The 27,896-nt window shown below is 42.1% G+C and overlaps 1 protein-coding gene across 6 annotated transcripts in view; it reads left to right on the forward strand.

Annotated features, from left to right (window-relative positions):
* The window catches only part of cep112 (centrosomal protein 112), a 546,977-nt gene that overhangs the window by 450,077 nt on the left and 69,004 nt on the right, over nt 1-27,896 (forward strand). For 5 of the 6 annotated variants that reach the window (XM_072242065.1, XM_072242069.1, XM_072242067.1 and 2 more), the window contains one exon: nt 12,718-12,867. The exons of the other annotated variant lie outside the window; for it this stretch is intronic. In XM_072242065.1, coding sequence (XP_072098166.1) covers nt 12,718-12,867 — 150 coding nt within the window. The remainder of the gene's footprint in view (nt 1-12,717; nt 12,868-27,896) is intronic. 6 annotated transcript variants of the gene reach the window in all.

Genomic DNA, 27,896 nt, shown 5'->3' on the forward strand with positions numbered 1-27,896 from the left:
TGACTTCTGCAGGTTCACCCTCCCATCTTGTGTTCACGATGGACACTGTACATTCAGGTGTACTGGAGATTAATACAGGAGGTTATGGTTTTTCAAACTTTCTAAATTTTTTCATCCTTTGCAGGCAACAAAAGGTGAGGGAAAGTTTATTCCAGAATAACAAGGCTTCACTTGGTGGGATTTTATTTCTGAATGAACATTGAACCCATGAACACTACCTCACTACTTTTTTTTATTTTTCCTTTTGCACTCCTTTAATTTAACTAGTTAATATATACTGTATACACTTACTGTATTTTTTTCTCTATTATTATCATGTATTGCATTGTACTGCTGCCGCAAAGATAACAAATTTCACGGCATATGCTGGTGATATTTAACCTGATTCTGATTTTGCAATTGGTATCACTTATTCTGCTTTCTCATCAGCGCCTTTCCAAGAATATAGCCTGTTTACATTCTGAAACTCTGCACCAAGACAAACATTTTAACTTTTAAGGGTGAGCAGAACTAAGTTCTAGATTTTCATTGCAGTTGACTTTTACTCAGTCCTGGTGGCAGACTTGCCCCTGAAGTTGCAGCAGCCTCAACCCAGAGATCCTGCTGACTTCCAAATGCTTATGATATTGACATTTATCCTTAATACCCTACGTTTCACGTTTTATAAAAATGTGAGTGTTTAGACTCTAATGATGAACTTAAGCTAAAGAAAACTGAAGGAGATGTATGGCTTTGAGTGAAATAGTACTCAGTAAAATGATAAAATTAAAAAGACATGCATTATTACAATGTATTTTATGACCTCAGGATATCATAGGGCATTTAAAAACAATTAATTACTTTGGACGTATAATAAATATTACTGTATGAAGGCAGATATACCAATTAATTTATAGAAGATATAGATTTCATTAAATAAATTTATGTAACAAGTGACCCAATTTAGAGCCTTGCATATTTTATGCCACAGGTCAAAACTTGAAGTCACCCCTATTGAGTTGATGATTAGATTATTTAAAATAGTTTAAATCTATGTTTTCCACCAAATTGCTGCAATGTGTTCTGAAAGGGCTTGGTTAGGCTCATAATCACAAAGTTTCCCATTGATTTTAACAAAGTATTACATAAAAAGTTAATTAACAAAATTGAAGCCCATGAATTAGGAGGATTCTTGTCTAGGTTTGGATCAAAGGAAAGATAACTGTGAGTCATAACTGTTTTTTTAACTGCAGATTAGTCTATACTGGAATCCCCTAAGGGTCAATGTACATGATGACTTGAATATTGATATCCAAAGTAAAATAAGAAAATTTGCTAATGACGCCGAATTTGGGTGTAACAACAAGTGAAGATTATACTGATCTACAGATAGACTCACACAATAGGCAACAAGTAGCAGATGAAACTGAATACAGATAGAGGTTTTGCATTTTGCAGAATGCTTGGGGAGAATAGATGTGGAATTAGTGCACTATTGTAAAGATCTTACAGGAACAGAGTGACTGGTACTCTTGTGTCCATAAACCTTTGTAGGTGGAATGCTCAAGTTCAAGGTGAAGTTCAGTTTATTGTCATTCAACTGTACACACGTATACAAATGAAACAACGTTCCTGTGGACCAGGGGTTCTCAACCATAATCCACAGAACTCTTGGTTAATGATAGGAGTCGATGGCATAATAAAGGTTGGGAAACCCCTGCTCCGGACCAAGGTGCATAACATGGTGCGTATAACTCACACACATAACACAAGTATTATCACCACAAATAAATTAACAAATTATATGGTGCATATACAATACAATACAAGTTAAAAAAGTAATCTGTATTGCATTACTAGTGTTTAATACATGATTGGACCTGGGTTGTGGCAGGGAGTTCAATAGTCTTACGACCTGGGAAAAGAAGCTGTTTCCCATCCTAATGGTTCTTGTCCTAATGCTACAGTACCTTCTGCATGATGGTAGTGGGTCAAAGAGATTGGTAGATGGATGGGGAGGGATATGTTTACGGCCCTACATGCATGGCACTTCTGATAAATATCTCTAACGGGTGGAAGAAAGGCCCTGATGATCCTGTCGGCAGTCCTTGAAATCCTTTGTAAGGTCTTGTGGTCAGCAACTTTGCAATTCCTGTATCAGGCGGTAATGCAGCTGGTCAGGACATTTTTTGTAAAAATTAGCTAAAGTGGGGGATATCTTGAGAGTTTTGTTAAGACCATAGACATACCTGTAGGAGCGGAATTAAGCCGTTTGGCCCATCAAGTCTGCTCTGGCTGATTTATTAAGCCTCTCAACCCCTTTCTACTGCCTTCTCACTGTAACCTTTGACACCCTTACTAATCAAGAACCTAACAACCTCCGCTTTAAATGTACCCAATGACTTGGACTCCAAAGCCATCTGTGGCAATGAGTTACACTGATTTACCACCCTCTGGCTTAAGAAATTCCTCCAGATATCTGTTCTAAAGGTATGTCCTTGTATTCTGAGTCTGTGCCTTCTGGTCCTAGGCTCCCCCACTAAAGGAAATACCCTCTTTGTGTCCAGTCTATCTCAGCCTTTCAATATTTGATAGGTTTCAATGAGATTTCCCCTCATTCTTCTAAACTCCAGCGAGTACAGGCTCAGAGCCGAAAATGCTCCTGATACATTAAACCTTTCAATCCCGGGATCATTCTCATGAAATTCCTCTTGACCCTCGCCAATGCAAGCACATTCCTTCTTAAATAAGGGACCCAAAACTGCACACAATATTCAAAGTGCAGTCTGACCAATGCCTTGTAAAGCCTCAGAATTACATCCTTGTTTTTATATTCTAATTCTCTCGAAATTAAATTTAGCATTGCAATTGACTTCCTTACCACTGACTCAACCTAAAAATTAACCTTCAGAAAATCCTACACGAGGGCTTCTAAGTCCCTTTGCGTCTCTGATTTCTGAGTTTGCTTCCCATTTAGAAAATAGTCTATGCCTTTATTCCTTCTACCAAAATGCATGACCATACATTTCCCTACACTGCATTCTATCTGCCACTTTGCCCATTCTCCTAATCTGTCTAAGTCCTTCTGCAGACTCCTTGCTGCCTCAACACTACCTGCCCCTCCACCTACGGTATCTTTGTATTGTCCGAACAATTCCTGTTTCCTCTGACCACTGGAAATTTCTGGTTGTGACAGAGCTTGGAACAAGCTGTGTATTTTGGGAATCTAGTGTTGGGGTTGTGAATAACGTGGCCTAATGAGCTGACTGGATGTGATTGTGGCCCCAGTGATATGGATGTTGGCCTTAGATTGGGTTTTGCTTTGTTTTGTTATGCTTCCAATGGATTCGGAGAACGTTGCTGAGGTGGATGTTCCGAGTCCCCTGTGTTTATCCAGACCTCGGAAACATATTGGAGGATGAGAATCTCTTCTGCCAGGTAGACAGTGAGTTTTGTGCTAGGTGTGCAGACTTGATCCTCTCAACTTTTTACCTCAGTAACCCAAAGACTGTGCTGATGCACTTAAGGTGATGATAAGTTTCGCCATTGACGACTGGTGTCACTGAGTGGTGGTGCCTGATATATAAGAAGTGACGCACATTTTCCAGGCTCTCTCTGATAATCTTTAATGCCAGAGGGGGATATTGTACAAAATGGGGAGTTGGTTTAAGAGTTTCATCTTACAGATGTTAAGCATGAGACTCATCTCTTCAAATGCCGCAGTAAACAAATGAACGATTGCTCTGTGCACCATATATATGGTTAATTCCACTCCACAGTGAGAAGTTTCTGAACTACAAGAAAATGAATCTCAGGGTTGTATCTGTTGACAGATGGGTACTTTGATAATAAATTTACTGTGATCTTTGAACATTGAACTTAGAAGTCAGGACCCTCATAGGAGGGACAAACCAGAAGAGAAACATTGTCTTCATGGAGGAGGCTTTGCAATAATGCCTTGCATAGTAGTGGCTTCCCTTGTGGACTTAGTGAATGAGTCATCACTCTTCAGCTCACTCTAATTTGGAGCCTACATGTCACAGTCATCAAACCCAGAATGAGGTTGGATAAGGCCAAGGTGCCCTTACGCACTGAATTTGAAAACACCCTGATCTTCATCTCAGAGGGAGACGCAGTGATCCTTCAAGGTGACTTCAGTGAGAAAAGTCACAGCCCACAGGTAATGATTAATTTGGCAAGGAGAAACATGTTTGCCACTTCATTGGTGGAAAAAACTACTATGTCAACTGACCTTTGAGAAAGATTTGTACATAAGTGAGCTTGATTAAGTGATCAAGTCTTAAGCCTGGTTTATACTTATGCATCAACGTGTCGCCATAAGGTCTGCGTCGCAGCAAAGCCGATGCGGAACCCTATGCGAGAGACTGCGATGCGCACCTCTCCCAAAATGTAACCGCACGTTGCGGTAACGCAGACCATAAGAACTGTGATTGGTCCGCTTGATAGCATCGCATTTCATCCTACGCTGCAGTAGCTTCCCATTGGGCAACTAAAGGGCAGGGAAGGAGCTCTGGCTGCAATGCTTTCCATAAAGCTTTACAGACCTCCGAAATTATGGAGGACACATTTCGCTTTTACAAAAAAAAACGCTCGCTTCTTGTTTACCCTGAGAAAGACTGCCATGACCATGAAGCCTTGCGCGGGCAGGTGTGTGCACATGCGCGACGTGCCCGAATTGCAGAGCGATGCAGACGCACCAATGCACAAGTATAAATGCTCACAACATGCGTAAATCACTTGCATAGGTTACGGCGTCGAGTTAATGCAGAAGTATAAACCAGACTTTAATGTTTAATTTGAGGCTACAAATAAATGACTTTATAGGCTAGAGCTTGGTACAAATTGCCTGAAATAAGTAAATAGTATGGTCTTTATCATTTGTGGATCTGCCAATACTGATGGGTGCCTCTTTAATCTTAAGTGGTGAGGCTCTGCATAGTGTGTGGTAATATAGGCTTTGATATCCCAGCTTTGCCCGTTCTTAGAGCTGTTGCAGACTTTGCTTCTGTATTCTCCGGACATTACAAACCTATTAAAATATCAAATAAGTAATTAAAGCATAAAGTATATTTATAAATAAAACAAAATGAAATCACTTAAGAACAGTTTTAAGCAATGGAACATATTTAATTAAGTTCAGGTAGGGAATAGAAATGTGTAAATTACCCATACTTGCAGTCATCTCTCATGGTGTTTCATTTCCATTCAGTAGTCTCACTGTTCCTGCCATATGTCCAATCCGGCGCAAGTTTAGCGTTGGGGAACTCAAGTTCATGCTTTGTTGATGGAACCGTGAGAACTTTGCCAGTACCGACAGAACTCAGGAAAGATTCTAGCATGGGTAAAGCAGTTGCTGATTGGCAGGAGGCAAAGAGGTGGAATGAAGGGAGCCTTTTCTGTTTGGCTGCCGGTGACTGGTGTTCCACAGGGGTCTATGTTAGGACCGATTCTTTTTACATTATGTGTCAATGATTTGGATGATGGAATTGATGGTTTTGTTGCAAAGTTTGCAGATGATATGAAGATAGGTAGAGGGACAGGTAATTTTGAGAAAGTAAAGAGGCAGCAGAAGGGCTTAGACAGATTAAGAGAATGGGCAAAGAAATGGCAGACGGAATACAGTGTCAGGAAGTGTATGGACATGCACTTTGGTAGAAGAAATGAAATTGTTGAGTATTTTCTAAATGGAGAGAAAATACAAAATAACTGAGAAGCAAAGAGACTTGGGAGTCCTTGTGCAGAGCAGGATTCCCTAAAGGTTAATTTGCAGGTTGAGTCTGTGGTGAGGAAGACAAATGCAATGTTAGCATTCATTTCAAGAGGATATAATAGAATATAAAAGCAAGGACGTAACGTTGAGACTTTATAAAGCACTGGTGAGGCCTCACTTGGAGTATTGTGAACAGGTTTGGGCCCTTTATCTTAGAAGAGATGTGCTGAAATTGGAGACAGTTCAAAGGAGGTTCAAGAAAATGATTCCAGGATTGAATGGATCGTCATATGAAGAGCACTTGATGGCTCTGGGCCTGTGTTCCCTGGAATTCAGAAGAATAAGGTATGACCTCATTGAAGCCTATCAAATGGTAAAAGACCTTGATAAAATTTATATGAAAAGGAAGTTTCCTATGGTGAGCGAGTCTAAGACCAGAGAACCTAGCCTCAGAATAGAGGGGCGTCCTTTTAGAATGGAGATGAGGAGGAGTTTCTTTAGCCAGAGAGTGGTGAATCTGTGGAAATGTTTACCACAGGCAGCTTTGGAGGCCAAGTCTATATGTATATTTAAGGCAGAAGTTAATAGACCCTTGATTAGCCAGAGCATGAAGAGATACGGGGAGAAGGCAAGAATTGATTAGATTATATTAGATTAGATTCAACTTAATGTCATTGGGCCGAGTACAGATATAAAGCCAATGAAATGCAGTTAGCAACTGACCAGAAGTGCAAAGAATAGTGTTATTTACAAAATAACTGCGAATAAAAAGTAAGTGCTACAGCACACAAATATAAACGTACTGAGACAGTACAATATGGATGCAATACTGCTTAGCGCTGTGATGTGAGGTTCAGCAGGGTCACAGCCTCAGGGAAGAAGCTCTTCCTGTGCCTGCTGGTGCGGGAGTGGAGGCTCCTGTAGTGCCTACCGGATGGGAGGAGAGTAAAAAGTCCATGGTTAGGGTGAGATGCAGCCTTGATAATGCTTTTTGCCCTGCCCAGGCAGTATTTATGGTAGATGTTCTCAATGGTGGGCAATTGGGTGCAAATAATTTGTGGAAAATTTGATCAGTCATAATGAAATGGCGGAGGAGACTCGATGGGCCAAATGGCCTAATTATGCTCCTGTATCTTATAGTCTTCAGTTTATGCAGAAGTCTGGAACTTGTTAATGCTTATGCAGAATAAATACTGGTGGTTCAGTGTTGAACTGTCTGTTTCCTAGCAAACTCTGCCCATTGTCTTTTTGGAATAACCAATTTATTTTACAACAAAGATACTTTATCTTGTTGGATTACTTTTTTAAAAAAAGCTTGACTGCTTCTATGGAGACGGGAAGCCTCTAGAAATTGTGGTGATTTTCTGGACCAGTTGGATACTGGCCACTTTCTCAAACACAAAGAAAAAAAGAGCACAACGTGACTGATTATCGTTATTTGAAAGGAATACTGTGGGCATTGTTCCATTGGGTAGGAAGCTCTGTTTCCATTCCAAAAGGATTTGAAATTGACAATCTCAATCCTGTTGTTAGTGGGTGCAGAACAAAATTATTCATAATTTAGAACAAATGAGCTTTGAAACAGTACTTTTGCTTGGAAATGAAGAATGCAAAAACAACAAAGATGGAAAATGGTACCGTTTGTAAAGAGTAAAGGGATCCCAGCCCTTTATCTGTACTACCTGACCAGTGACCACTGGTTCAGAATAGGCCTTTCAGCTCACCATGTCTGTGCCATGTCCCTCTTTTCCCTGCTTGTTCATATGAGAGTCTAAATGCCTCTTAAATGTTGCTATTGTTCCTGCTTTTACCACTTCCCCAGTCAGTGAGTTCTAGACATTAAGCGCTCACAGTGGGAATAAAACACTTGCCTTGAAAATCTCCTTTAGACATTCCCTTCTCACCTTTAAGCTGTGCCCTCTAATTATTTGACATTTCAACCCTGGGAAAAATAGACTCTGATTAGCTTCCCTATTTTTGCCTCACATAATTTTATATTCTCTAAGGCAATAGAGAAAACAATCCATGTTTATCTAACACAAACACGAGAAAATCTGCAGATGCTGGAATTTCAAGCAACGCACATAAAAGTTGCTGGTGAACGCAGCAGGCCAGGCAGCATCTCTAGGAAGAGTTAGAGTCGACATTTCGGGCCGAGACCCTTCGTCTGTCCTGACAAAGGGTCTCAGCCCGAAACGTCGACTGTACCTCTTCCTAGAGATGCTGCCTGGCCTGCTGCGTTCACCAGCAACTTTTATATGTGTTGCATGTTTATCTAACCTCTTTATATAGCTAACACTCTCCACTCCAGCCAACATCCTGTTAAATCTCTTCTGCACCCTCTCCAAGGTCTCTACATTCTTCTTTTAGTGTGGCAAGCAGAAATGCAATCAATACCACAAATGGGGCCTTAAAAAAATTGTATCCAGCTGCAACGAGACATCCTGACTTTTATATATAGGAATATAAAACATTCCGATGAGGGCAGGGATGCTATACATCTTCCTATCTATTTCTTTTACCCCGAGATCCCTCTGTACAAGAATGGACCTAGCCTCCTAGATTCCTGCTGTTTACTGTATACTTTGTTCCTAGATTCAAGATTTAAGATTGTTTAATGTCATTTCCAGTACAAATGTGTGAAGGAGAACCAAACAATTGTTACTCTGAATCTGAATCGGAATCGGAATCAGAATCAGGTTTATTATCACCGGCCTGTGACGAGAAATTTATTAACTTAACAGCAGCAGTTCAATGCAATACATAATCTAGCAGAGAGAAAAAAAGTAATAAATAAAATAATAATAATAAATAAACAAGTAAATCAATTACATATAGTGAATAGATTTTTTTAATGTGCAAAAACAGAAATACTGGATAATAAAAAAAATGTGAGGTGGTGTCCAAAGATTCAATGTCCATTCAGGAATCGGATGGCAGAGGGGAAGAAGCTGTTCCTGAATCTCTGAGTGTGTGCCTTCAGGCTTCTGTATCTCCTACCTGATGGTAACAGTGAGAAAGGGGCATACCCTGGGTGCTGGAGGTCCTTAATAATGGACACTGCCTTTCTGAGACACCACTCCCTAAAGATGTCCTGGATACTTTGTAGGCTAGTACCCAAGATGGAACTGACTAGATTTACAACTTTCTGCAGCTTCTTTCGGACCTGTGCAGTAGCCCCTCCATACCAGACAGTGATGCAGCCGATCAGAATGCTCTCCATGGTACAATTATAGAAGCTTTTGAATATATTTGTTGACATGCCAAATCTTTCCAAACTCCTAATGAAGTATAGCCACTGTCTTGCCTTCTTTATAACTGCATTGATATGTTGGGACCAGGTTAGGTCCTCAGAGATCTTGACACCCAGGAACTTGAAACTGCTCACTCTCTCCACTACTGATCCCTCTATGAGGATTGGTATGTGTTCCTTCATCTTACCCTTCCTGAAGTCCACAATCAGCTCTTTCGTCTTACTGACGTTGAGTGCCAGGTTGTTGCTGCAGCACCACTCCACTAGTTGGCATATCTCACTCCTGTACGCCTTCTTGTCACCACATGAGATTCGACCAACAATGGTTGTATTGTCAGCAAATTTATAGATGGTATTTGAGCTATGCCTATCCACACAGTCATGTGCATATGGAGAGTAGAGCAGTGGGCTACACACACACCCCTGAGGTGCACCAGTGTTGATCGTCAGCGAGGAGGATATGTTATCACCAATCCGCACAGATTGTAGTCTTCCAGTTAGGAAGTCAAGAATCCAATTGCAGAGGGATGTACAGAGGCTTAAGTTCTGCAACTTCTCAATCAGGATTGTGGGAATGATGGTATTAAATGCTGAGCTATAGTCGATGAACAGTATCCTGACATTGGTGTTTGTGTTGTCCAGGTGGTCTAAAGCTGTGTGGAGAGCCACTGAGATTGCATCTGCCGTTGACCTATTGTGGCGATAGGTAAATTGCAATGGGTCCAGGTCCTTGCTGAGGCTGGAGTTCAGTCTAGTCATGACCAACCTCTCAAAGCATTTCATCACTGTAGATGTGAGTGCTACTGGGTGATAGTCCTTCAGGCAGCTCACATTATTCTTCTTAGGCACTGATATAATTGTTGCCTTTTTGAAGCAAGTGGGAACTTTCATCCATAGCAGTGAGAGGTTGAAAATGTCCTTGAATACTCCCGCTAGTTGGTTGGCACAGGTTTTCAGTGTACTCCATCGGGACCTCCTGCCTTGTGAGGGTTCACTCTCTTTAAAGACAGTCTAACATCGGCCTCTGAGACAGAGATCACAGGGTCATCAGGGATCTTCACAGCTGTAGTTATATTCTCCCTCTCAAAGAGGGCATAGAAGGCATTGAGTTTATCTGGTAGTGAAGCATCACTGCCATTCATGCTATTGGGTTTCGCTTTGTAGGAAGTAATGTCTTGCAGACCCTGCCAGAGTTGTCATACATCTGATGTCGCCTCCAACCTCGTTCAAAATTGTCTCTTCGCTCTTGGAATAGCCCTCCGCAAATCATGCCTAGTTTTCTGGTACAAACCTGGGTTGTCAGACTTGAATGTCACGGATCTAGGCTTCAGCAGACAACGTACCTCCTAGTTCATCCATGGCTTTTTGTTTGGGAATGTACAGTAAGTCTTTGTGGGCACTCGCTCATCCACACGGGTTTTAATGAAGTCGGTAACAACTGCAGCATACTCATCCAGGTAGCATAATGATGCAGCACAAAAAGAAACACAGTAAGATAAAGAACACGGTAAATATAAATACATAATATACCTTATATACATACATCGATTGATTCTATGTCCGTAAAGTGACACAAGGTACAGGAGTGTCTGTACAGAGTGATCAGCAGCACTGGGGACTGTCTTGTCTCCCTTTCTCTTCACCATTTACACCTCGGACTTCAACTACTGCACAGAGTCTTGTCATCTTCAAAAGTTTTCTGACGACTCTGCCATAGTTGGATGCATCAGCAAGGGAGGCGAGGCTGAGTACAGGGCTACGGTAGGAAACTTTGTCACATGGTGTGAGCAGAATTATCTGCAGCTTAATGTGAAAAAGACTAAGGAGCTGGTGGTAGACCTGAGGAGAACTAAGGCAACGGTGACTCCTGTTTCCATCCAGGGGGTCAGTGTGGACATGGTGGAAGATTACAAGTACCTGGGGATATGAATTGACAATAAACTGGACTGGTCAAAGAACACTGAGGCTGTCTACAAGAAGGGTCAGAGCTGTCTCTATTTCCTGAGGAGACTGAGGTCCTTTAACATCTGTCAGACGATGCTGAGGATGTTCTACGAGTCTGTGGTGGCCGGTGCTATCACGTTTGCTGTTGTGTGCTGGGGCAGCAGGCTGAGGGTAGCAGACACCAACAGAATCAACAAACTCATTCGTAAGGCCAGTGATGTTGTGGGGATGGAACTGGACTCTCTCACGGTGGTGTCTGAAAAGAGGGTGTTGTCCAAGTTGCATGCCATCTTGGACAATGTCTCCCATCCACTACATAATGTACTGGTTGGGCACAGGAGTACATTCAGCCAGAGACTCATTCCACCGAGATGCAACACAGAGCGTCATAGGAAGTCATTCCTGCCTGTGGCCATCAAACTTTACAACTCCTCCCTTGGAGGGTCAGACACCTTGAGCCAATAGGCTGGTCCTGGACTTATTTCCTGGCATAAATTACATATTACTATTTAATTATTTATGGTTTTATTACTATTTAATTATTTATGGTGCAACTGTAACGAAAACCAATTTCCCCCGGGATCAATAAAGTATGACTATGACTATGACGTAAGGTGACGGACAGGAAATGATAAAGTAGTGGTGGTTGGATATGTGGAGGGGTAGGCTAGTGGGTGGAGGTGTTGATCAGTCTTACTGATTGGGGAAAGTAACTGATTTTGAGTCATAGTCTTGGTGTAGATGCTACATAGCCTCCTCTCTAATGGAAGTGGTACAAACAGAACATAGAACATTAAAGCACAGTAAAAGCACTTTGGCCAATGATATTTGGCCGACTTTTAACCTACTGTAAAATCAATCTAACCCTTTTCTCCTACATAGCTCTCCATTTTTCTGTCATCCATATGCCTGTCCAACAGTTTTTTGAATGGTCTGAGTGTATCTGCCACCCCTAGCAGGGCATTCCACACACTCACATTCTCTGTGTGTAAAAAAAATTACCTTTAACATTAGCCATGTCTACCATAAGAAAAAAGTGTCTGTCTATCCACACGATCAGAATCAGGATTAGGTTTAATATCACCGACATATGTCATGAAACTTATTGCCTTGTGACAGCAGTACTGCACAATGCATAAAAAATACTGTAAGTGGCCAACCCACCAATATGCCTCCTTAGCAATCTATCATCTTACAGGGTAGTTTTGAGGCATTTATGGACATGTACCCTAAAATTCCTCTGTTCCTCCACTATGCTAAGAATCCTGCCATTAACCCCGTATTCTGCCTTCAATTTTAACCTTCTAAAGTGAATCACTTTACATTTTTCCAGGAAAGATTATTGACCCTTCACCAATTCTGATGAAGGGTTGTTTGAGCTGAAATGAGACTTCTGTTTCCTTCTCTGCAGTTGCTGCCTGAATAGAAGAGTCTCTCCAGTGTTTTTGGGTTTTATTGTAGACTTCCGGCACCTGCAGGTTTTTATTGTCCTCTTCAAGTGAAAGTATAGGGTTATTTTATACACCTGTAGGAACATCTGGGACAACTTCATAAATTATACCTGTTAACCTAAGGAACACCACAAAAAAGAGTAAGTGTGGGAGCATGCTTGTTTTTATCTGTTGCTCCTCAACAAAATTCCATAACAATTAAAGATCCTGAGAAAATTTGAAATTTCCCTGCATTTGGGCAGCTGATAAATAGTTTCAAATGTTTTCACGTCTATTATCATGCTTCAAAGATTTTCCAGGCCAAAGAAAAATAGTAATATTTAAGCAACCAAGGCTTTCAGCTATTGTTTTCTTTGCAGACTATAGTTGAACTTCAAGGTACGATTACATCCTTGCGGGAAGAGAGCAGTCGGGAGCAGCTGGCTGCAGAGAGGCAGCTTCAAGAAGCTGTGGCAAGATTTGAAGATGAGAGGAGGCAGTTGATTAGAGATAATGATAGAGATATCAAGGTAATCAAAAGAATTTTTGACACCCTGTGTTCCACTTGCGTTGTAAATGTTTTATGGGAGTGCCATCTTATCTGATTGTTGTGGTATCGGAGCACAACAATATTTACGCATGCAGCCAGGCTCTATGCGATTCACTGAGTCAGCTAGATTTGCATTGAGACTTTCAGCTATCATGTAGCACCATTTCTTCTTGATTGTTCGTTCAAGATTGATATACCTCTATATTCCTGCCTCTCACTTGCACATGGAGTATGTTTCAGTTTATCCAAGTGACAATCATTCATCCTCCTTTTTAACAAATATACTTCCCCAAGAACAAAAGAACGAGTGTGTATTTCTATCATCTATCACAATTTCAAAGTGTGCCAAGATGCTTTACAGCCAACTAGTTAGTGATTTTTGGGTATAGAATTGAACACTTGACCCCACCTAATTCAAAATTAGCATGAGAATTTACAATTTTATTGTCACCAACCAAAACCTGGAGGCTCTGAGGTCAAGAAGACAGTTCCTAAATAAATGCATGTGTTTGTCACTTAAGCCTGAGGAGTTAATCAATTTTCTTTGATGCATAATCCAAAGAAGACAAGCGTAGTCATGGCCTGCAAGTTGAGTGTTGAGTATTCAGGCCCTGCGCTGAAGCACTGTAAGCCAGTGTAAAATATTTAGGTAATCAGTTCCGTTGGTGCTTTTCTTTGAGGGTTTAATTTTGGCCTCTGCTTATTCAGTTTAACATCACATCCAAAAGGCAGTATCAATGAAAATGTAGCATCTCTTCAGTATTTCATTAGATTGTCAAATTTGTTTTGTGTTCAAATCATTGGTGTGATACTTAATCCCATAATTTCTGCTCAAAGTTCAATCTAGAGAAGGATAAGTGCTAATTAATAAAATAAATCTTTCCTATTATTAATTGCAATGGGCTATTTCAGGGCACCTTTTCTCAGTTGGAGGTTTTTGGGGTACTGAGTCAGAATGCAGGAAGGTTTGACGCCCAGCACCAAGTCGGTTGAGTAATTGTAAAGCTGTTGTAATTTTCCCTCAGCATCTCAGTGAAGGAGAAGAAGACATGGTTTCTATGTGGCTAGAATGCCTGCCATTAAAATATTAGCTTCAACAATTAAATTAGCTTCAGGGAGCTGCCATCCCTTAGGGGAACCAACTTCCAGCACTTTGAAGAAATGAAAGAAGAAAACGTCAGGGGTCAGAGGTGGCCTTAAGTAAGGAGAAATTCAAAACTGAAAGGTCTGGAAGTGGACAAATCAACTGGACCCGATGCTCTAAACTCCGGAATTCTGAAAGAGGTAGCTGGAGAGATTATGGAGGCATTAGTAGTGATGTTTTAAGAATCACTGAAATCAGGGGAAGTCCTTGAGGATTTAAAATTCACAAATGTAATACATCTGTTTAAGAAGGGAGAGAGTGAAAAGTAACAGAAATTATACACCAGTTAGCCTGACCTCAATGGTTGGGAAGATTTTAGAGTCCATTATTAAGAATGATATTTTGGAGTACTTAGTGCTACATCCACATGGTTTTGTTTGGAGAAAGCCAGCACAGTTTCGTTTAGGGAAGATCTTGCCTGAGAAATCTGTTAGAACTCTTTTAAGGAGGTAACAAGCAGGATCAATAAAGGAGAGTCAGTAGACATTATTTACTTCAATTCTCAGAAGGCTTTTAACAAGGTGCTGCACACGAGACTGCTAAATAGCCTTGCGTGCAGATTTCTAGCATGGATAAAAGATTAGGTGACTGGCAGAAATCAAACAGCTGTTGATGAATATTGCGGTTCCACAGGAGTCAGTGCTGGGACCACCACTTTTCACTTTATACATTAATGACCTGGATGAAGGAACTGACAGCTTTGTGGCCAAATTTGCATACAATACAAAGTTAGGTAAAAGACAGGTAATGCTGCTGAGGAAGGGAATCTGCGGAAGAACTTGGATAGATTAGGAAAGTTTGGTAAAGAAGTGGCTGATGGAATATATCATAGGGAGGTGTGGGGTTATGCACTCTGTGTAAGAATAAAGGTGTAGACTATTTTCTAAATGGGGAAAGAATTCAGAAATTTAAAAAATAGTCTATACCTTTATTCTTTCACACAGAGTCCATAACCCCACAATTCCCTCAATTCTCTATGCTGCTTTCCATCTGCCACTTCCTCACCCACTTTTCAAATCTATTCTGTTTTTTTTAAACAGGTAACTTGAAGATTGAGTTGATAGTAAGGAAGTCAAATGCAATGTGGAATTCATTTCGAGAGGATAAGAATGTACTATTGAAGATTTATATAGAGTTGGTTAGACTGCACTTGGAATATTGTAAGCAATTTTGGGCAACGTATCTAATAAAAGATATGCTGACCTGGAGAACATCCAGAGGAAGTTCTAAAGCATGATCCTGGGAATGAAAGTCTTAATGCATGAGGAGCATTTGGTATTTCTGGACCTGGACTCGCTGGAGTTGAGAAGATTGAGGGGGATTTCATTGAAACCATCCAAACAATAAAATAACTGGATAGAAGAGACATATCATGGATGTTTCCATTAGTAGCACAGTCTAAGATTTGAGGGCACAGAATCAGAATAAAGAAACATTCCTTTAGAATAGAGATGAGGAGGAATTTCTTCAGGCAGAAGTGGTGAATTGGTGGAATTCATTGTCAAAAGGATGTGGAGGCCAGCCCATTGGGTGTATTTAAGGCAAATATTGATAGATACTTGATTAGTAAGGGGGTTATGGGTTACGGGGTGGGGTAGCCCATAACCCCCTTACTTATCAAATTTGAGGACAAAAAACAGCCATGATTGAATGGTGGAGCAAACACGAAGGTCTAAATGGCCAAATTCTACTCCTATGTCTTTTAGTCCTCTTATGATCTAAAATGGGGGTGCTGTTTGAAACGTTGTAGGCACGGAACTTTGTAGCTCATGCATGTGTATGTTTTGTAGCTTGAGATCTATTAGACATTGTAGAAATATGGAAAGGATACCACATCTGAGAAAAGTTGTTATATGCAGAAAGTAAATAAGTGATTTCAGATCATAGGTTACAATGGTCAACACACTTCAAAGATTAATTCAACAGAAAATGCTGTAAAGACTTAGCAGTGCAGTACAGGTTTCCCCCGCCATCCGAAGGTAGAGCGTTCCTATGAAACAGTTCGTAAGCCGAAATGTCGTAAAGCGAAGAAGCAATTACCATTTATTTATATGGGAAAATTTTGTGAGCATTGGCAGACCCAAAAATAACCTACCAAATCATGCCAAATAACACATAAAACCTAAACTAACAGTAACATATAGTAAAAGCAGGAATGATATGATAAATACACAGCCTATATAAAGTAGAAATACTTTTTCCACAATCATTGCTGCACTGTTCTCCGTAGCGAAAATCTCACGCAAGCGCCGTCGGCAAAAACACGGCGCAAGCGTTCTCCAGTAACCTTTAAGCTATGAAGCTGCCAAATCATACCAAATAACACGTAAAAATACACAGCCTATATAAAGTAGAAATAATGTATGTACAGTGTAGTATCACTTACCGGAATTGGTTCAGCGCCGAGCACACTGATGGTGTGTTAGACTGAGTCGTCGCAGACTGGGGTGGTGTAGTGGCCCCCACCTTCCAGGCTGCCGAGCGATACATTGCCGTGAAGCATGCAGGGTGCAGCGGTAGCCAGGAGGCACACAGCACATCTTTAAGAAAAAAGCCGAAACAAACATGCTAATTAATTAGGTGCTGCCCGGCATGTAATTGTCGGCCCAGATCAGTGCCGATTTCCGATTGCGTCGTCTCTGATCTGGGACGGCAATTACGTGTCGGGCGGCACCTAATTAACTAGCATGTTTATTTCGGCTCTTTTCTTAAAGATGTGCTGTGTGCCTCCTGGCTACTGCTGCATTCTCCGCAAATCATTATCTGTCCATGGCCTGGGGGTTGAGGTGGTGGGACACTGGGGTGTCATCTCGTCATCGTCTGTTTCCATTAGGGCAGGCAGGTTATCTTCTATCTCTAACCGCCTCGATGTCGAAGGTCGAGGTTCGTCGTCTGCTGTGGCTGATGTGGAAGGCTTGCTTGACTGCTGAGCCTCGTGCATTTTTCTATCACACAGTTCTTTGTAAGGACTTAAGCCATCTTGCAAATATCCCCTAAACCTATGTACCCTTTCAAAATTAAAGTCATACTTTATCATTGCAGCGAAAATCTCACGTAGTTGCTTCACATTCAGTTCGCTATTGCATTCGGTTTCGATTGTTATCCTTTTTTCTACCAATTGCATCAGCTCTTCATCTATCAGATCTTGGTCATGGGATGCCAAAACCTCTTCAACATCATCTTCGTCAGCTTCCACAAGCTAAACTCAATTTGTCCTTGCTTCATTCACCACGATCAAAACGCTTAATTATGTCTAGTTTTACGCTAAGTGTAACACCCTTATGAGCTCTTTCAGGCTTTTCTGATACCTTAGAACTCACCTTGTAAACGGCTGCTCACAGGCATGTGTTTAAGCAATGCCGGTGAGAATGCAGTTCCGAATCCAGGGAGAGCGGCTACAAGAGGCGCGTGCTGCCTTTTATCGCGCGCTGATTTTTTTTCCTAACAGTGAAAACATCTTCTGGAAGTGAAAACAGGGTACTAATGTAGGTCTTTCGTAATAGGGAGGTTTCGTAAAGCGAACGTTCAAAAAGCGGGGGACACCTGTATACTTGGTTAATGTTCAGGTGCAAGACCTTTCATCAAAACTGGGAAAGAGAGAAAATAAGTTAATGTTTCTCCTGGTTATGAAAAAGGATCTATGTCTTCACTTCTCCTTCTGAGTGATTCCAACATCTTCAGTTTTGGTTTCAGATCTCTGTCATGTGCTGTTTTTGATTTATACAAGATGCTATGTTGGATGTTAAGAACCATGATCACAACAGGTTTGCTATTAAAGTGCCTCACTATTATTTTGGTATTAATCTGAATTCAAAGTATTCAGTGGTCAAAAGTTATACTGAACATTTGGTGTTTTGTTACTATTATTTTAAGGCAATAAACATTACTTTACCTACTGCCTTTAAATTTAGGTGTGGTGGAGTAACAATCCCACCAACATACTATCTGACCTTCAAGTATCTTGGTTCACCTTGAAACAATTCTAAGGGAATACAAAGAAAACGCAGATTTTTCAGAGCAAGATAGTCAAAATATGAATTGACAATGTGATGATAAAGTCTGTTTTAGATCATTGTATTTCTCTCCAAAAATTAAAGGAAGTTACAATTTGTTCTCTGAAAAAAATTGTATGTTATATAAGAGGAGATTAGCATCCTGTGGGAAAGTACAAATAGTATTGAGCTGCTTCAGTAAAATATATCATAGAAATCTAGCAATGATGCTCCAAATTCATCAACTGCTTAACTGTTCATATCCATCTCTGGTGCTCTTATAACAGCACAAGAACTGCAAAGATTTATAGTCATCTTTGCCATTGTGCGGTTGTTTGACTGTTCATCCTGTTCCTCTAGAAACAGAAGGATTGCTGTAAATTCTGTGCCTATGGCAACCAGCAGCTTCCTCATTTCGTCATGAGCCCCAGCTGATTCAAAAGTTCCTAAAACTGGAGAACAGAACCAAATTTAACTATTAGAATTTGTTTTATTTCAATATATACTTTATTCAAAAATAACATTCTATACAATAAACCATTCAATAACTTTCCATCCTTTACATTCATTTCCATTACGGTCTGTACATATCCATACTTGTGGCCACCCACATGGCACTCCAGTTGTTCACCTTACCACATCATTGTTGAGGGGTATACTCCCCGCCACCCAACCCCTCCCACTCCCACGGTTGGAGGAACCTATACCGTGGTCCTTCCCCACCGGGCCCTTGCGGTGGCTGCACCGAGTCTCAGTGCGTCCCTCAGCACGTACTCCTGCAGCCGAGAATGTGCCAGTCGGCAGCATTCTCCCACGGACATCTCCATGTGCTGGTAGATCATCAAGTTTTGGGCCGACCAAAGAGCGTCTTTCACCAAGTTGATGATCTGCCAGCAGCACCGGATGTTGGTCTCCGTGTGCGTCCCCGGGAACAGCCCGTAGATCAGAGGGTCCTCTGTTACGCAGCTGCTGGGGATGAAACATGACACCAGCCCGTCCATCCTCCTCCACACCCTCTCTGCGAACTGACAGTGTGCAAAGAGGTGGGTCACAGACTCCTCCTCACTACAGTCCTCCCGTGGGCAGTGGGGTGTGGAGATGACATTCCGGGCGTACAGGAGGGCTCTGACTGGGAGGGCCCCTCTCACCGCCAGCCAGGCGAGGTCCTGGAGCCTGTTGGTGAGATCTGGTGATGAGACATTTTGCCAGATGTATTGGACGATCCGCTCAGGGAACCACCCCACCGTGTCCATCACGTCCTTCTCCTGCAGTGCCTGCAGGACATTACGTGCCGACCACTGCCTGATGGCCCTGTGGTCAAAGGCATTCTCCTGGAAGAACTTTTCTACGAAGGACAGGTATGGCAACAACGACCAGCTGACTGGGGCGTTGCACAGGAGTGGGGCCAGACCCATCCTTCGTAGCCAGGGCGACAGGTAGAACCTGGGCACACAGTGGTACTTGGTGCCCACATACCTGGGTTCTACACACAGTCTGATGCAGCCACACATGAAGCTGGCCATCAGGGTGAAGGCGACATTGGGGACGTTCTTGCCCCCATTGTCCAGGGACTTGTGCATGACGGTCTGTCTGACCCGCTCCATCTTGGATCCCCAGATGAATCTGAAGACAGCTTGGGTGATTTCCGAGTTGTAGGAGCGGGACGGGCCACACCTGCGCCAAGTACAGCAGCCCTGAGAGCACCTCACACCTGATGACCAGGTTCTCGCCCGTTATCGACAGGGAGCGCCTTCCCCACAGTCCCAGTTTCTGTTTCACCTTGGCAGTCCACTCCTGCCAATTCTTGTTGCACGCCTCAGCCCCTCCGAACCAGATCCCCAAAACCTTCACGTGGTCAGACCTGATGGTGAAGGGGACGCTGGATCGGTCGGTCCATTTGCCAAAGAGCATGACTTCGCTCTTCATGCAGTTGACCCTGGCCCCCGACACCAGCTCGAACTGTTCGCAGATGCCAATCAACCTGCGAACTGACCTCGGATCAGAGCAGAAGACGGTGACGTCGTCCATGTACAGGGAGGTTTTCACTTGGGTCCCTCCACTGCCTGGCAGCGTCACCCCTCTTATGCCCTTATCCCTCCTGATGGCTTCTGCAAAGGGTTCAATGCAGCACACAAACAAGACAGGGGAGAGGGGACAGCTCTGCCTGACTCCAGACCTGATGGGGAAGCTCTCTGTTTCCCACCCGTTGACCTGGACTGCACTAAGGATGTCTGTGTAAAGCAGTCTAATCCAATTCCGGATTCCCTCCCCACATCCCATTTTGGAGAGCATGTCCACCATGTACGTGTGCGATATCCTGTCGAAGGCTTTCTGCTGGTCCAAGCTGACCAGGCAGGTGTTCACCCTCCTGTCCTGCACGTAGGCGATGGTGTCCCTCAGCAGCACGAGGCTGTCTGAGATCTTCCTGCCTGGTACAGCACTGGTTTGGTCCAGGTGGATCACCTGTCCCAGAGCAGACTTGACCCTGTTGGCGATAGCCTTGGACAGGATCTTATAATGCACATTCAGGAGAGAGATGGGCCTCCAATTTCTAATGTCCTCCCTTTCCCCCTTCTGCTTGTAGATGAGGGTGATGATGCCCTTCCTCATGGACTCTGACATGCTGCCGGCCAGAAGCATAACGTTGTACACTTCCAGCAGGTCTGGGCCTATCCAGTTCCACAGAGCCGAGTAAAATTCCCATCTCATTAGCTCAACACAGCAAATGGGAAATGGTCATATTCGGATTAAGTTTGGGTTTAACATTTTTACCAACCTAATTCCTTACTTCGTGCACTTTCACCTTTCATATGTTACAGATGCTAAGATTGCCTTGTTTGTGGAGCAAAATTTTTAAAAACTACTTTCCAGATTGTCTCCAAATCCACAGATCAGGAGACCCATTGAAATGAATGAGATCTCTGGTCCTTTAGAATGTGGGATCAGAGTGCCAACAATGAAAACTATCTGATCCCCTTAAGGTCTCAGACATACCTTGGAGCTATTGGCATGGCTGAATGGCAATTGCTCGCTTCAGAAGAACCAGGAAAGTTGTCCCAATTTATCTAAAACATTCAGTCTTTATTAAGTACATTTAGTATGGTATTAATGACAAGCTTTGCCTACTCTGGAACTTATAAAAATTCTGCACTGGGTTTTCCATTTCTGCACTGATGCTCTTTTCCACCATTTCTCATCAGTTGTCAGCTTCTTTGTTTGCTTGCTTCTTTAAATCTTTCCATGTCTTCCCATTGCAGTTATATGATCAAACTTGACAAAGAGCCATGTTTCCAGCTGAGGTCTTTAAGGAAGTTTTTTTTTTATTTGGGATGAGTACAGTGCTACTTCACAAATTTGATGTTAGCTGACCAAATGGAAAAGAAGGAAAAGCCCTTATAAAGGGTATAGTGGAGATTTGCCAAGTTACCAGAGATAAAAAAAAACTTCAGTAATGTGCAGAGAATGCAAATCAAAATAAGAAGGTGCAGAGCTAAACGTGACTATTCTCAGTCAACACAGATAGTCAGTCCTTCGTTACCAAGCACCGGGCAGTAAAAGTAGCAGATAGCAAGTGGAACTGCTGCATCATAATCTTGGCTGCTGTTTGTGTGGAGTTTACATGACCATCAGGGTTTCTTCTGGATACTCTGATTTCCACCCATTACAGTGTTGCAAAGTTGTGACACTGTAAATTACCTGTAAATTATGTAGATGGATGATAGAATCAAGATGGAGTTGAGGGGAGTGTGGGAAGATTATATTACAGAGAAACATTTGCTGAGAAGAGAGTTTTTGTCTACTCTAGCATTTGGTATGCTGGTTTATGTAACTGATATCCTAACAACTCAGTAAATCCAACTAGTCGATTTAGACCTGAGATTAATCCTAGAAAGGTGCCTGTGTAGAAGTTGTTGACAGATTCAGTAAATTATAGATCCACAGCCTGCATTATCCTTATCATTTTGGAGAAAATTATACCATAAAATAGTTCTGAGTGTCATTTAAGGAACTGCAGCCAAGGCCTAATTAGGAAGGTCACAAGCTCTAGCCTGAGGCTTCCTGTCACTCCCAGCACAGATGAAAAGAGAAAATACTTTAAGTTCTCAGCAGGCCTATTAGCATCTGTAAAGAAAAAAAAGTTATGGGTGTGACCTTTCATCAAAATTGGGAATTGAAAGATAACTAAGACTTCAATTACGATTCTTGAGCAAAGAGTAAAAACAAAAACAAAAAAATTGTAGAGAATACTTGAAATGCAGAAAATTTAACTTCCTTATCTTAGTTTGATCTGACAAATCTCATCCGTTCTTAGTCAAGATGGTGTTGCACATCAGATCCTAATGAGAAGCTGTATCTCCAGAAGGATAAAAATACAAATCTTATGTGTTTCTCTTCTGTGATTATACTTTTAAAGATAATGATCAGCTTTATTTGTCACATGTACATCGAAACATAGTGAAATGTGCAGCTTTGCATCAATGACCAACACAATCCAAGGAAGTCCTGGGAGCAGCCTACAAGTGTTGCCATGCTTCCGTCACCAACATGGCATGTCCATAATTTACTAACACTAATCCATATATCTTTGGAATGTGGGAGGAAACTGGAGCACCTGGAGGAAATCCACACAGCCACAGGAAAAATGTACAAACTGTACTTACGGACAGCGGCATGATTCAAACCCTGATCGGTGATCGCAGACACTGTAAAGTAATTGCACTAAGTGCTACACTACCACATGCCCATTCCCATTTATGGTAATAATAGACTTTATCATTTTATCTGCCTGGAGTTAAATAACTTTTTAGATCTTAGCAAATGAGTTTTATCCAATTCTTGTCTACTATGGACTGACTTCCCAGGATAGAACACACTTACATCTATTTGCTGCAATAAGTACCACTCAACAGAGCTGCTTCAAGAAAAGATTTAGATGTTTCAGCACCGTGGTACTTAAATAGTTAGACTATAGTTTGTGAAGGCACTTTCATTCAACTAAGTGCTTGCAAAACAAGTTAATATGCACTTGGCAAGAGCCTTATTTCTTTTTAAACTCGGGTTGCTAAAATATAACTTTTCTATTTTTACACCGAAGTAATTTGATGTAAATGTGCACTTTTTTTGGGGAGTAGTGTCATGCCTGGTCTGCTGAGTTCCTCCAGCATTTTTATGTGTGTTACCAGGAAATAGGCTGTTTTTTTGTTCCCACTTACACCCTCACCTGTTATTTTACACCCATCTTTTATTGCCATCTCCACTTTGCTAGGGTTCTACATTAGAGTTGGTGATTGAGAATGAAAGGAAAGAGGGAGGGCAGACTGTAGGAGGCATTACCTGTGTTTCTTAGAATAAGAATAAGTAAGTGGAGAAGCATGTATTTTTTCATGTGGTGGATTTAGAAATTTACTCAACTAGTTGTAGGTTCTTCTGAGGGAAGGAAAATGCTGAAGGAATATAATTGTGAAATATTTTATGTTGGAGCAACACACCCAAAATGCTGGAGGAACCCACCAGGCCAGGCAACACCTATAGAAAAGAGTACAGTTGACATTTTAGGCTGAGACTCTTCAGTAGGACTGGAGAAAAAAAGATGAGTGAAGTTAAAAGATGGGGTGAAGGAGAGGGAGAAACATAAGGTGGTAGGTGAAACCGGGAGTGTGAGAGGTAAAGTGAAGAGCTGGGAAGTTGATTGGTGAAAGAGATACAAGGCTGGAGAAGGGGGAATTTAATAGGAGATGTCAAAAGGCCATGGACAAAAGAAAAGAGGGAGAAAGCACCAGAGAGAGGCAATGGGCAGGCAAGGAGATAAAGTGAGAGAGGAAAAAGGAAATCAATGTTCATGCCATCAGGTTGGAGGCTACCCAAATGTCAACTATACTGTTTTCCATAGATGCTGCCCGGCCTGCTGAGTTCGTCCAGCATTTTGTGTGTGTTACTTAGACTTTCAGCATCTAGAGATTTTCTCTTGTTTGTATTTTATGTTGGGTCTGTTTTTTCTATGATTTGGTAAAACCAGGAGCCCAACTCATCATTCTGTCTGCAAAAAAAATGGAAAATGCATCTAATGAAAGGACATTGAATGTCAAATGTTTCTCTCTTGGCTCATCTCCTGCTCATTTGTTACATCTCGAGTTGACTATAGAGTGGCATATCACGACAGCAAAAAACAGGCCCTTTGACCCATCTACTTCGTGCAAAACAATTATTCTGCCTAGTCCTATTGACCTGCACCTAGACAATAGCCCTCCATGCACGCCCCATCCATGTACCTATTCACATTACTCTCAAAAGTTGAAATCGGGCTTCAGATGCACCACTAGTGCTGGCAGCTCAATTCCACACTCTCATGACCCTCTACGTGAAGAAGTTTCCCCTCATGTTCCCTTTAAACTTTTCACCTTTCACCCTTCACCCTTAACCCTACCACATCCAAAGCCATGTTGACTATCCCTAATCAGTCCTGTCTGTCCAAATACTTATATATCTAGTCCCTTAGAATATCTTCCAATAAGCTTCCCACTACTGATGTCAGGCTCACCAGCCCATAATTCCCTGGCTTGTTTCCTCCAATGCACTGGCACTTCACCCATGGTTAAGGGTGCTTCAAATATCTCTGCTAGGGCCCCTGCAATTTCTACACTAGCCTCCCATGGGATCCGAGGGAACACCTTGTCATACCCTGTGGATTTATTCACCCTAATTTACCTCAAGGCAGTCAACACTTCCTCCTCTGTAACCTATATAGGGTCCATGACTTCACTAATGCTTCTATAGACTTCTGCGGACTCTTGTGTCCATCATCCGAGTAAATACAGATGCAAAAAAATCCATTTAAGATCTCCCCATCTCTTTCAGTTATTCTATTCACCTGTCATTGATGTTGCTTGATTTTACTTTGTCAGAGTTGATGACATTCAAGCCCTGCCAAAAGTCCTCCGTCTACAGATTCACTTTCAAGGACTCTACAACTCTTGTTCTCAGTACTATTTATTTTTTATTTACACAATTTGTCTTCCTTTGCACGTCAATTCTTTGTCAGTCTTTGTTTTTGTATATTTTTTTTCATAAATTTTGTTGTAGTTCTTTATTCTTCTGTAAATGCCGATAAAGAAGATGGATGTCAAGGTAATAAATGGTTACATATATGTGCTTTGATAATAAATTTACTTTGACTAAACATTGGCAGTGATACTTTCAGCTAAAAATGATACTAAGAAGTATCATTCTTTATACCTGGGCAGTCTGATTGAAAAACTGGTCATGTGGTTCAGCCCCACATTTCCTTATTTTGGTCAGTAACCCCGAGATCCCACATCCCTCTACCTTTCTTTCCTCCTTGAAATCTACCCCCTTAACTAACATTTATTCATCTGTCTCAATATATCTCTCTGTGCCCTGTGTTAAAATTTGTTTGATGATGCATCTGTGAAGCCCCTTGGGACTTTTTGCTACATTGAAAGACACCTATAAGTGCATGTTGCTATTACTGAAATATCTCCTACTTGTTCTTTTCATAACCTCAGGACATCCCGAAAGCACTTCACAGCCAGTAAAGTACTTTAGTGATGAAGTCACTATTGTAAAGCAGACACAGCCAGCACAGGCTGTCACCAGTAGCAGTGAGACAGTGACCAGATAATGTACTTTAATGCTGTTAGCCATGTGTTAAGCAGACTTCCTCTGCTCTTCTTTTGAACCGCTATGTCTGTTCTTGAGTGGGTGGGTGAGGCCTTGCTTAACGTTTTATCTTTGTGACTAATAAAAATGATTGAATATTATGGAATTCGGCCAGAAAATATTTATGCACTTTCCTCTTAATAGACTGTCAAGGTGCAGCAAATCCCCTTGTAGAATGCTACATTCTTCCTATGCAATGATACTTAACTGTTTCTACTAAGTCACAGTGTTTGTTGTGGCAAAATGTTGATTTGTCTTGGATTATCGGAGTGGCTGAAGTTTTAATGAGAACATAGAACAATACAACACAGGATTAGGCCCTTCAGCACACAAGGTGTGTGCCAGCTGTGCCAATTAACTAATCCTATCTCCCCTCTTCAACAAGGGAAATTATAGGCCACACACATCAAAGTTACTGGTGAACGCAGCAGGCCAGGCAGCATCTCTAGGAAGAGGTACAGTCGGTGTTTCAGGCCGAGACCCTTCGTCAGGACTAACCCTTCGTCGACTGTACCTCTTCCTAGAGATGCTGCCTGGCCTGCTGCGTTCACCAGCAACTTTGATGTGTGTTGCTTGAATTTCCAGCATCTGCAGAATTCCTCTTGTTTGCAAAATTATAGGCCAGTTAGTTTGTACCTCAGTGCTTGGGAAGATACTTGAGTCGATTGTTAAGGGTGAGGTTTCAGGGTACTTGGAGGCACATTATAAATGGGCCATCATCAGCATGGTTTCCTTAAGGGAAAATTTTGTGTGACGAATCTGCAATTCTTTGAAGAAATAACAAATAGTATAGTCAAAGGAGAATCAGTGGGTGTTGTGTACTTGGATTTTCAAAAGGTCTTTGACAAGGTGTCACGCATGAGGCTGTCTAACAAGTTAGGAGACAATGGTATTACAGGAAGGATACTAGCATGGATAGAATATTGGCTGATTGGCAGGAGACAAAGATTGTGAATAAAGGGAGCCTTTTCTGGTTGGCTGCCAGTGACTAGTGGTGTTCCACAAGGGTCTGTGTTGGGACTGCACCTTTTTATGTTATATGTCAATGATTTGTAGATGATGGAATTCCAAACACGAGAAAATCTGCAGATGCTGGAAAACCAAAGCAACACACAAAATGCTGGAGGAGCTCAGCAGGCCAGGCAGCAACTATAGAAAAGCACAAACATTCACCGTTGCAGGCCAAGAGTTGAAAGAAAGAGAAGTCAGAGTAAGAGGGGGGGAGGGGAGGAAGAAGTGCAAGGAGGTAGGTGATAGGTGAAACTGGGAGAGGGGGAGGAAGAGAAGTTAAGAGCTGAGAAGTTGATTGGTGAAAGAGATAAAGGGCTGGAGAAGGGGATCTGATAGGAGAGGACAGAAGACCATGGAAGAAAGGGAATGGGGAGGAGCACCAGAGGGAGGTGATGGGCAGGGAAGGAGAGAAGGTGAGAGAGGGAAACCGGAATGGAAATGGTGAAGGAGAGGGGCAATGCTTCCAGTGTGGCCTCCTGTATATCGGTGAGACCAGACGTAGATTGGGAGACCGCTTCACTGAGCACCTATGCTCCGTCTGCCAAAAAATGCCGAATTTCCCGGTAGCTACCCATTTCAATTATATTTCCCATTCCTATTCCAACATGTCAGTCCATGGCCTCCTCTACTGCCACAATGAGGCCACACCTTGTATTCCCTCTAGGTAGCCTCCTACCTGATGCCACAAACATCAATTTCTGTAATTTTGTGATTTCTCCCCCCCCCCCCCACCCTCTCCTTCACCATTCCCTCTTCCTAGTTTCCTCTTTCACCTTATCTCCTTACCTGCCCATCACCTCCTTCTGGTGTTCCTCCTTCTTCCCTTTCTTCAATGGTCTTCTATCCTGTCCTATCAGATTCCCTCCTTCTCCAGCCCTTTATCTCTTTCACCAATTAACTTCTCAACTCTTCACTTCACCCTCTCCTGATCTCACCTATCACCTACAACCTCGTACTCTTCCTCCTTCCCCCTTTCCCCGCCCCCTTCTCCTTCTTCTCCAGATGTGCAAGGATGGTATGGAGAGCAGTGACTATTGCATCGTCTGTTGGTTGGTTGTGTTGGTAAGCAAATTGTAGGGGGTCCGGTTTGGGTGGTAGCAAGCTGCAGATGTAGTCCTTGACCAGCCTCTCTAAACATTTGCTTATTATTGAGGTGAGTATGACAGGATGCCAGTCATTCAGGCA

Source organism: Mobula birostris, chromosome 24 (genome assembly GCF_030028105.1).
Source record: "Mobula birostris isolate sMobBir1 chromosome 24, sMobBir1.hap1, whole genome shotgun sequence".
Lineage (NCBI taxonomy): Eukaryota > Metazoa > Chordata > Chondrichthyes > Myliobatiformes > Myliobatidae > Mobula > Mobula birostris.